Raw genomic sequence first — 11,020 nt, 5'->3', positions numbered from 1 at the left:
TAAGAGGTCAAAAAATACATTTTAGTAACAGATAGAAAGAAAGAAAGAAAGGAAGAAATCAAAATATACATTTCCAACTAAGACTTCATTGATTTTACAAGTCAACAGTTTTTACATACCAACAATGCATCAGTAAGAGGTCAAAAAATACATTTTAGTAACAGATACAAACACAGTGATAAAATGAGACTGTCAAAATTTATAGTATAATCAAATCAAATTACGAAGTTAATGACCAATATTCTCATCTTGAGTTCTTTGATAAAACCATGAACTATGTTTCAAATACAATACTATGTGATAAAGCAAGGAATAAACATCAGTATCAGGCCAAGTGCAGTGGCTCATGCCTATAATCCCAGCATTTTGGGAGGCCAAAGCAGAAGGATCACTTGAGCCCAGGAGTTTGAGACTAGCCTTGGCAGCATGGTGAAACCCCATCTCCACAAAAAAATCAGCCAGGTGTGGTGGCCTGCGCCTGCAGTCCCAGCTACTTGGGAGGCTGAGGCATGAGAACTTGGGCGACAGAGGGAGACCCTGTCTCAAAAAATTAAAAAAAATTAAAAAAATACAAAATAAGTAAAAATCAGTACCACTGTGATTCTGCTAAACTTTCCAAACTTAAGCTATCATGAAGTTTTTCCCATTTAATTTGAATATTGCTGTAACCAGTTTTGATTCCAACCAAATACAAACCAAGATTGTATCAGTCCCATAGAGAGAAAAGAATACTGAATGACTTATTACACAGTCAATGAAGTGTTCTACATAGCCATTTAGGCCAGTTTCTGAAATGGCACTACAGCTAACTTGCTTAGAGTTTTACCTGGGCTCCTGGAGGAAAGCTATGGCACGAAAGCCGATGTCTTTCCTATAAATTGCTCCCTCAAACTTTATAGCCGCTAGTCCTTTCTTGGCTTCCTCGAGAGCTGAATTGAGATTTTCCCGGATGGCTGTGACTGCAAGAACTCTACCCCCATGAGTTACTACTTTGCCATTTTTAAGGGCAGTGCCTGCGTGGAACACCTCCAGTCCTAGAGCTTGAGCCTCAGAAAACCCTAGAAGAGAGCATATTTGACATATGATTTGAAATAGCAACAGTATTTCACACTGTGAAGTGATTTATAATTTCCACAAGTTTTTTCTCTTTTCTAAAACTTGGCTAGGTACGGTGGCTCAGGCCTCTAATCCCAGCACTTTGGGAGGCTGAGGCAAAGATTGCTTGAGTCCATGAGTTTGAGACCAGCCTGGGCAACAGAGCAAGACCTCGCCTCTACATACATACATGCATACATAATAGCCAAGTGTGGTGGCACACACTGGCTGAGGTGGATCACTTGAATTTGGGAGTTTGAGGCTGCAGTGAGGTGTGATCGCACCACTGCTCCAAACCCAGCAATAGAGTGAGACCCTGTCTCAAAATAAATAAATACATAAAAATTGAAAATTAAAGATCTTTATCTCATTTAAAAGAATCTTCCCTATCAGACAGGTCTTCTTTTATTTTTTGAGACTGAGTGTCATTCTGTTGAGTGCAGTGGCGCGATCTCACTGCAAACCTCTGCCTCCTGGGTTCAAGCAATTCTTCCTCAGCCTCATGAGTAGCTGGGACTACAGGCATGCACCACCGTGCCCAGGTACTTTTTGTATTTTTAGTAGAGACGGGGTTTCAAAATGTTGGCCAGGATGGTCTCTATCTTTTGACCTTCTGATCTGCCCGCCTTGGCCTCCCAAAGTGCTAGGATTATAGGCGTGAGCCACTGCGCCCAGCCCTGACAGGTCTCAATGCAATATAATAGTAAATAGATCTTTCTCCTAAGAACTGTCTGCTATTTTAGGATGACAACCTAAATTCTTGTGTTATCGTAAATCTCATTATAAAAGCAATTGTTTAATGAGGAAAGAAAGAAAAATCCTGCATCTGATCACATTAATCTTTTCCTTAAGAGTAAGAGAACTTCCTTTTCTTTTTGAGAGAGACGCTCTGTCACCCAGGCTGGAGTGTGCAGTGGTGCGATCTCAGCTCACTGCAACCTCTACCTTCTGGGTTCAAGCCATCCTGTCACCTCAGCCTCCTGAGTAGCTAGGATTACATGCACGCACCATTACATGTAGCTAGGATTACATGTATTTTTAGTAGAGACAGGTTTCACCATGTTGGCCACGCTGGTCTCGAACTCCTGACCTCAAGTGATCCGCCCGCTTCAGCCTCCTGAAGTGCTAGGATTATAGATGTGAGCCACAGTGCCTGGCCTGTAAAGGAACTTGTTTTCATCACAGTTATTCAATTAAAGCTGCTTCTTTTTTCTTTTTCGATTTTTTTTTTTAACCAGACCATGAGACTTAAGTTTCTTTCTTTTCAATATAACCAATATGATCAGTAAAATGCAAAACATAAGTAATCTTTTTTTTTTTTTTTTTTTTTTGAGGCGGAGTCTTGCTCTGTCGCCCGGATTGGAGTGCAGTGGCCGGATCTCAGCTCACTGCAAGCTCCGCCTCCCGGGTTTACGCCATTCTCCTGCCTCAGCCTCCAGAGTAGCTGGGACTACAGGCGCCCGCCACCTCGCCCGGCTGGTTTTTGTATTTTTAGTAGAGACGGTGTTTCACCGTGTTAGCCAGGATGGTCTCAATCTCCTGACCTCGTGATCCGCCCGTCTCGGCCTCCCAAAGTGCTGGGATTACAGGCTTGAGCCACCGCGCCCGGCAAAACATAAGTAATCTTTTCAGTAATATAACACCTGTACCATTTTAAGACAAACTCGGCTTAAGTTTTGGGGTCAGCCTCAAATTCCTACCGCTTCATTGTATTTTGAATTATTTTAAACTCTCAGATACAGCTTTATACTTAAAACATTGTTAGACTATGTATTCTAAATTCTAAAGTGGTCAAAGGGGACAGTTTATATAAAGGTAACACTTTTTCTTAATTTTTAGAAAAACATTATTTTATCTCCCGGTGGTCTTCTTTTTCCATCTCTATTTCTCTTCTCAGCGTCCTATTTGGTAGTTTGTTAATATACATCTTCTGTGAGTGTTTTTACAACAGAAAGCCATTTAGTGATTCTGAATGGCTACTCTGCCTGCCAGTATCAGTAAAACTCAATATTGCTCTGGTAGAACTATTACACACTTGTTATTTCAATCTTAGGGAAATTTCACCAATGCAAGGGATCTTGGTTCTGACCCATTTCTTTCTTTGTCCATATTCAAAAGCAATCAGTTCCTAACTGCCTAGCTGCCATGCGTGGGATTCATAAGGCAATGGACTTGGTGTCTGGGCAAGACAGTTTATGGGGTTGCTGAATTAAATACACTATTGGAGGCTGGGCATGGTGGCTTACGCCTGTAATCCCAACACTTTGGGAGGACGAGGTGAGCGGATCACTTGAGGTCAGGAGTTCAAGACCAGCTGGGCCAACATGGTGAAACCCCATCTCTACTAAAAATACAGAAATTAGCTGGGCCTGGTGGTGCACACCTATAATCCAGTTACTTGGGAGGCTGAGCCAGAAGAATCACTTGAACCTAAGGGGAGGTTACAGTGAGCCGAGAGCGTACCACTGCACTCCAGCCTGGGTGACAGAGCTAGAGTCCATCTCAAAAAAAAAAAAGGAAACCCCCAAATACACTACTGGAGCACTGAGAGTGGCCAAACTATAGCCTGTTAGGGGTCACAGAGGTCTGCCTTTGGACATACGGCACTGGACCTTAGATTTAACATCATTTAAAGAGATTTTTCACCGACTATAAAGAGGAAAAAAAAAAGAGAGAGAAGGATAAACTCTGAAACTGTTTGAATTTTACCATCCAAGTGACTATGGGATGTACTGTAAACTGAGTGTCAAACCATACAAGACTGTATGCATTTGTGATAATTCAGAGTCCTCATCTCTAAAATGTATCTTATTGGTATGCTTTGCACTCTCAGAGAATCTGAGAGTGCAAAGTATATCAATTACACTGGCTCTAGGCAGGTGGAAGGCTGCACTGGGTGACACTCGGGTGATATGGTTCTGCCACTTATGTCTTCCTTGCACAGGAAGGGAAATCAATGGTTCTTTGAATATAGTAAATGTGGATATTTGAACACACATATCCAATAAGCAACGTGGTTAGGTTAGGACCCTCTGAAAGGTTTCTGAAGGCTTCACACTCCTATCAAGAGCAAGCCTTAGTGTGGGAGGGAAGTCTGCTGTGGTGCTGGCACTTGTCACGTTGTACTCCAGCCTCTTGCTCCCTGACACTCACCTGTTATCTCTACACCCTTGGTGTAGTCTCCAGGATAACCTTTACTTGCCATGACAACAGTTAGGGCGGTGTGGTTTTCTAGCCAAACAGGCAGAGATGTGCAGAGCAGTCCATCTAAGGTGGACTGAATCACTTCATAAAGATCACTTTTAAGAAGTGGGAGGATTACCTAGAAAAACATAATCCACATGGCAGGTGAGATCAATTTTAGTTTTCCTTAAACATTTTATTCACTGGGGTACTAGCAGAACTTGCACGAACTTCCCAAAGGTAATTACTTCCAGGCTGACAAATTCCAAGATTAAAATAACACATATCTTCTACTAAGTAATACTTTGATATTTTTACCCACTTGGCACTCTGGATCACCAAAACGGCAATTAAACTCTAGAACTTTTGGGCCATCCTTGGTCAGCATTATTCCAGCATAGAGAATACCTTCATTAAAAAAAAAAAAAAAAAAAGAGAGAAAGAAAATCTATAATGAAGACACTGTATTACAAATATAAAATCTACTACATAAACTTCTAATAATCAAAGTTTTGGAAAAATCATAAACATTAAAAAAATGGTCCATTAAAAACTGGTGAAAAAGAGAATGGAAAATAAGTTTTATCAAAAGTGGAAAGTTACTCTATAGGTGGCTTCCATAGTAACGTGAGTGGGCCTACCTGTATATGGAGTACCCTCTTGCTGCATGCCATCCACTGTCCTCTGAAGAACAGTATCTTTAATTTTTAGTAATAGATCATTAGAAACCTGGAGAACATGCAGAAACACTTGAATGTAACAGGTAACTTAAAGTGTCTAAGAGGTATTACATGGGACAACAGAAGGGGATGATGAGGATAACTCACTTTTTTACTACCTGAAACAGGCTGAGCACTTTGAACTTGAAAAATTTAAACTTTCTCAACCTTCACAATGACATCAAGTAGGTATTTTAGCTTTATGATTTTCAAGAACACACACCTTTAAAAGAACTAGCGAAAAATAATTTCCCAAAACATAACAGAAATGAAAGAAGTTCTCTCCTACCCTAAGGCTTCTTTGTATCCTTCCCAGTATACGCTGCATATTTTACAAGCCTATATAGGTAAGAATCTGGACTTATGAATATAATTGTAAAAATTAGACCCAGAGATAGTTCCTAGAATCCACTATTACCAAATCGTAGTTTTAATACAAGTGTTGGGATTATAGGTGTGAACCACCATGCCTGGCTGACCTACACTTATGAAGTCTTTAAAAAAAAATGAAGTTTATTTTTAATCTTTCTTTTTTTTTGAGGTGGAGTTTTGCTCTTGTTGTCCAGGTTGGAGTGCAGTGGCGCAATCTTGGCTCACCACAACCTCTGCCTCCCGGGTTCAAGTGATTCTCCTGCCTTAGCCTCCCGAGTAGCTGGGACTATAGGCATTTGCCACCGTGCCCGGCTAATTTCTGTATTTTCAGTAGAGATGGGGTTACTCTATGTTGGTCAGGCTGGTCTCAAACTCCCGACCTCAGGTGATCCACCCGCCTCGGCCCCCCAAAGTGCTGGGATTACAGGTGTGAGCCACCATGCCCAGCCTATTTTTAATCTTTTAAGCAAGAAAAATATGTAAAGGGGCACTATATTAGCACAAACAATTATGACTATCATCAATGAAAAGAATGGATGAGTTTCTGGATTGCTAACCTACTGGTAATATATGCCAACAACACAAATTCCTAATAAAAACTGTGTAGAAGGTCAGGCGTGGTGGCTCACACCTGTAATCTCAGCACTTTGGGAGGCCAAGGCAGGCAGATCACAAGGTCAAGAGATCGAGACCATACACTGGCCAACATGGTGCAACCCCATCTTTACTAAAAATACAAAAATTAGCCTGGCATGGTGGTGCGCGCCTGTAGTCCCAGCTACTCGGGAGGCTGAGGCAGGAGAATTGCTTGAATCCGGGAGGTAGAGGGTGTAGTGAGCCAAGATCTCTCCATTGCACTCCAGCCTGGTGACAGAGCAAGACTCCGTCTGAAAAAACAAAAACAAAAACTGTGCAGAAATTGTTTGGAAACGTGTTCTCTGTTATGAAGTAGAAAGATCAGAACAAATTCTGATCTGACTTGGTTCTCGATTCACATCATACACACACAGACAACACTTTTGTGCTGAACACGGATATTCAAAGATGAATCCAAGACCACAACAGGCTCCCATGTGCTAAAAATTGGGTGTAGAGAGGAGGGAATAGGAGGATCTATTCAATCCATACTATAGATTGGTTTATTTTGGTTCTTCAAAAAAGGCTTTTAGGAAAAGTTAAGTTTTAGAGACCAGAAAAGATACTCTTCATTTAATTGTTGATTAGTAACAATTTATAGCAACAAACAAACAGAAAACAAAGCCAAATATAAAGTATCATCTAAGAGTTCTCTGAGATAACCAAACTACTACAAGACTTCAGCAGAGTCTTCAGGAAGTACCTGAGGGGCTGGACAATAGGCTCCCATTCCCCCTGTGTTAGGGCCGCCATCTCCCTCCAGTAATCGCTTATGGTCCTGTGCCGGGGGCATGGGGGCCACAGTCTTGCCATCAGTGAAGCACAGACACTATAAAGAAAACAAAATAGTCCATTTATGTTAACTATGAAAAAGTAAAAAAAGAAATTCAGTAAGGCAAACTATAGTATAATCCCTTAGTTCCTTGAGGAAAAGTTTTTTTTTTTTTCAGAAAAATGAACTGAAACATCAATAACATTAAGCTACATACATCAAGAATCACAATGTACTCAACTTCTGAAGGATTTGTAATTTTTTAGGTAAGTTAGAAAAAAACCAAGCTACTCGCAAAGTAAAAGATTTCAACCTTTTCCCCACTTTAAGTTTCCAGGCATTAAAACTTGGTTTGAGGTGACTTTATTTTTTTTGCAATAAACTGTATGTGAAAGAAAAAGCATGAATGTTTGAATTAATTCAGAACCTCAATAACGTGTGATATAAGTCCAAGTGCCCCCACTAACACACTAGGGATGACTAATAGAGGATCAATTCTTTTTTCATTTGCACCCCCCAACAATAAAGGTATACAAATTCCTTTGTAACTGCTGGGTTTACGTTTCTAGATGAAGCAATCAGAGTATATCAAGTCTTTTCTGGGTACATAGGTCAGATGACAGCTTCTTATACACTACAGAAGCCAAAAAGATGGATATACATACAGACACCTCTTCTCCATCAAGAAGTTCTTCAATGACAATTGTTTCTCCAGCTGCCCCAAAGGCTTTCTCCTGATTGTAAGTTTGTTTTTTTTTTTTTTAAAAAAAAAAAGAGGTTTGGTAAGTTTTCAATATTTACTTAGTTGACTTTTAGCATTATCCAGCATTTGTATTATGAACCAGTGAGTACTGCAATTTTTCTTTCCCTTTCAGAAAGACTCAAAGGGAACATATAAATGTTTCCTATTTTTAATGTGGCAATAGCGCAGCAAACATTGGTATAGATGGAATAAACATATCTCTAATATTCTCCTGAAGATTCGGTGATCCAGTTTCAAATAACGTATGGGAAAAACAGATGTTTTCATTATCACCATTTAATCCTCACTTCCGATTATAATTATACATGTTTGGCTGTAATAACTATACTAAAGAATGCCTGTGAAAGTAGATTTCTACAAGGACAGAAAACCCACAACAACAAAGATCGATCACGAAAGACAAAGCATATTCATTCATTAATTTACTTCTCTTAGACCCGGGACACATGGGACAAATACTTTTGTCCTCATGGATGACTTGATAATTTATTTATATGTTCTAGAGTCTGAGGATTTCTTTCAGTGGCAGACAACAAAGGATGTTACAATTTACTTCAAAATAATACAATCATGGTTTAGTTTACCGTGTAAATCTGTAATAACTATTTTATAGAGATGGATTATAACATGGAATTATAAAAAATAACTTACCCATGTGTTTGCAAAATAGATTTTCCTTATTGTGAGGAACATTTTTTAAACTTAAAAGGGTATTTATTCAGTATGAATAGAAAGGTAAATTTTTTCAGAAGACTCGGCCTACCTGCATGATCTCTTGTACAGCTTTGCAGGCCTCTTCTTTGCTCTTTGCAACAATCACCCCTTTTCCAGCCGCAAGACCACTGGCCTTCACAACCAAAGCAGGGAAGTCTGCACTGTAAAGACAGAGTAATCTTCAACATCCAACAAACTATTACAACTCAAGATTTTAAAATGCTGTGGGATTTTGTAACGATATGCTATAGCAATGACTGAAAAGCAGAATGAAAAAAATTACTTATCATTCCAACACATTTTGATGTACTTCCCACCAGGATGTTTTTCCCCTACATATTCCTTTATTGTTGCAATCATACAGTACCTATAACTTTGCTTTTTTCCTTTATCATGAGATTATATAGGCAATATCTTTGAAGAATAGATGTATAGAGTACATATGGTATAATCTCTAAGATACGAAGTAGCAAACAGTACTCTCATTCAAGTAGAAAATGCATTTTTTTAGTAGAGACGGGGTTTCACAGTGTTAGCCAGGATGGTCTCGATCTCCTGACCTCGTGATCCGCCCGTCTCGGCCTCCCAAAGTGCTGGGATAAAAAACTAGCCGGGCGAGGTGGCGGCCGCCTGTAGTCCCAGCTACTCGGGAGGCTGAGGCAGGAGAATGGCATGAACCCGGGAGGCGGAGCTTGCAGTGAGCTGAGATCCGGCTACGCACTCCAGCCTGGGCGACAGAGCAATACTCTGTCTCAAAAAAAAAAAAAAAAAAAGAAAATGCAGCTATATAACAACAGTAAGCATACACAGACCATTTCTGGGAGTACACATACTAAATTATCAAGTGGGCCTGGGGGTCTGGAAGGAGACTTACCCAAAGTAAGTAACAAAACTTACTTGCTCAAGATATCTGGCTACTAGGAAATGATAATATTCAGTATTTAAGAAACTCTGTAGAATATGAATGAAAAAAAATGAAACTGATACAACTGAAAGGAAAACATACCAGGTAGCAGAAATGTCAACAAAAAAAGGGCAAAGGCATGTGTCTACTAACACTCATTAACTGTTCAATGCTTTCCACGTAGTAGAGAACAAGGGATGCCTAATTTTGAAATATAAAATTGCAATAGTGGTGGCAGATGACCAAGTGATGATTACTCACTCTGGTTAATTATTTATGATAAAAAAAAATCAATGTTCTTTATGTTTTAAGATGCCACCGTGTTTGTCAATCTGGCTGTGAGGCCTAGTGTTATGGCTCACGCCTGTAATCCCAGCACTTTGGGAGGCAGAGGGACATGGATCTCTTGAGCTCAAGAGTTTGAGACCAGCCTGGGCAACATGGTAAAACTCAGCCTTCTACAAAAAATACAAAAACTAGCTGGGAGTGGTAGTGTGTACCCAGTGTCCCAGCTACTTGTGAGACTGAGGTGGGAGGACTGCTTGAGTCCCGGAGGCAGAGGTCGCAGTGAGCCAAGATCACACCACTGCACTCCAGCCTGGGTGACAGAAACAGACCCCGTCTCAGACTGGGGGGCTAGGGGGGGCAGGGACCCAAAAACCAAAAACATGGCTATGAAAAGAGAGCAAAACTGCAGAACCAAGTGTATTTTACCCCCGAGGAGCTACTCAGATTTTATTAAAAATGTCACCTTCCTGCAAGGCCACAAGATTGTATAAACTCTATATGCATAGAATCCTGTTTTATTTTGGTTCTGGAAAAAGACAACCCACATAATATTTATTGAGAAAACTTTTTCCATAATTATTTTACCATAATCTTGTGACAGCCTAAGGACCTAGCATTACATTTTCAACACAGAAGTAACCTGTATATTTATTTAATTTTTTTGAGACAGGGTCTCACTCTGTCACCCAGGCTGCAGTGCAGTGGCGCAATCTTGGCTCAGTGCAGCCTCCGCCTCCTGGGTTGAAGTGATCCTCCCACTGTGGCCTTTAGAGTAGCTGGGACTACAGGTGCACACCACCGTGCCTGGCTATTTTTTTTCCTGTATTTTTTGTAGAGACAGGGTTTCACCATGTTACCCAGGTTGGTCTCCTGAGCTCAAGCTCCTAACTCCTGAGCTCAAGTGACTTACCTGCCTCGGCCTCCCAAAGTGCTGGGATTACAGGTGAGCTACTGCACCTGGCCATTGACCTGTGTATTTAAATATCACAACTAAACAACTGTCCTTCACAGGCAACCATTTACTTACCTCATAATGAAGCTGCAGGCCTCCTCAGGTTTGGTGAAAGCCTTCCATTGAGCAGTTGGGATTCTATGTCTGTCCATAAACTCTTTGGCAAACCTTTTGCTGGACTCTAACTGAGCCGCTTCTGCTGTTGGGCCAAAGCATCGCACTCCTGCAGACGTCAGGTTCCCAACAATCCCTACGGATGAAAACAGTAGCCTTAGGTGAACCAAGGTCTCCCCAGGAACTTTTCAGCCTGAAGATGAATTAGTATCAGACTATATCTACATCTAGACAAGGCAGATGACTGGTGGCAGAGGATAACTAACTTTTTCATGTTGTCTACTGGATAGACATAAAATGCTACTAACATGTTATTCAAATCTATCAAAAGTTGTTATATTTGCATATGTGGATTATTAAACACACACCAGAATACAGCAGAATAAAGACATATAAAATGTTTTCCATGGCTGCAAATTTGGTCTCTAACTCATCATATAATTGATGCTTGGGAAAAAAAATCTAGACTCCATAAATTTCTTTTTTTTTCTTTTTTTTTTTTTTTTTT

General features: G+C 40.3%; 1 protein-coding gene across 1 annotated transcript in view; it reads right to left on the bottom strand.

The window, feature by feature from the left end:
* The window catches only part of GART (phosphoribosylglycinamide formyltransferase, phosphoribosylglycinamide synthetase, phosphoribosylaminoimidazole synthetase), a 45,966-nt gene that overhangs the window by 20,116 nt on the left and 14,830 nt on the right, over positions 1 to 11,020 (bottom strand). The window contains exons 3-10 of the mRNA XM_011950059.1: positions 10,474 to 10,696; positions 8,304 to 8,415; positions 7,443 to 7,511; positions 6,709 to 6,834; positions 4,920 to 5,007; positions 4,601 to 4,686; positions 4,249 to 4,417; positions 827 to 1,058 (exon numbers count right to left, since the gene is read on the bottom strand). Coding sequence (XP_011805449.1) covers positions 827 to 1,058; positions 4,249 to 4,417; positions 4,601 to 4,686; positions 4,920 to 5,007; positions 6,709 to 6,834; positions 7,443 to 7,511; positions 8,304 to 8,415; positions 10,474 to 10,696 — 1,105 coding nt within the window. The remainder of the gene's footprint in view (positions 1 to 826; positions 1,059 to 4,248; positions 4,418 to 4,600; positions 4,687 to 4,919; positions 5,008 to 6,708; positions 6,835 to 7,442; positions 7,512 to 8,303; positions 8,416 to 10,473; positions 10,697 to 11,020) is intronic.

The sequence above is a fragment of the Colobus angolensis genome, unplaced genomic scaffold, assembly GCF_000951035.1.
Source record: "Colobus angolensis palliatus isolate OR3802 unplaced genomic scaffold, Cang.pa_1.0 Scaffold300, whole genome shotgun sequence".
In the NCBI taxonomy this organism is placed as follows: domain Eukaryota; kingdom Metazoa; phylum Chordata; class Mammalia; order Primates; family Cercopithecidae; genus Colobus; species Colobus angolensis.
This window is presented reverse-complemented; position numbering and strand designations above follow the sequence as displayed.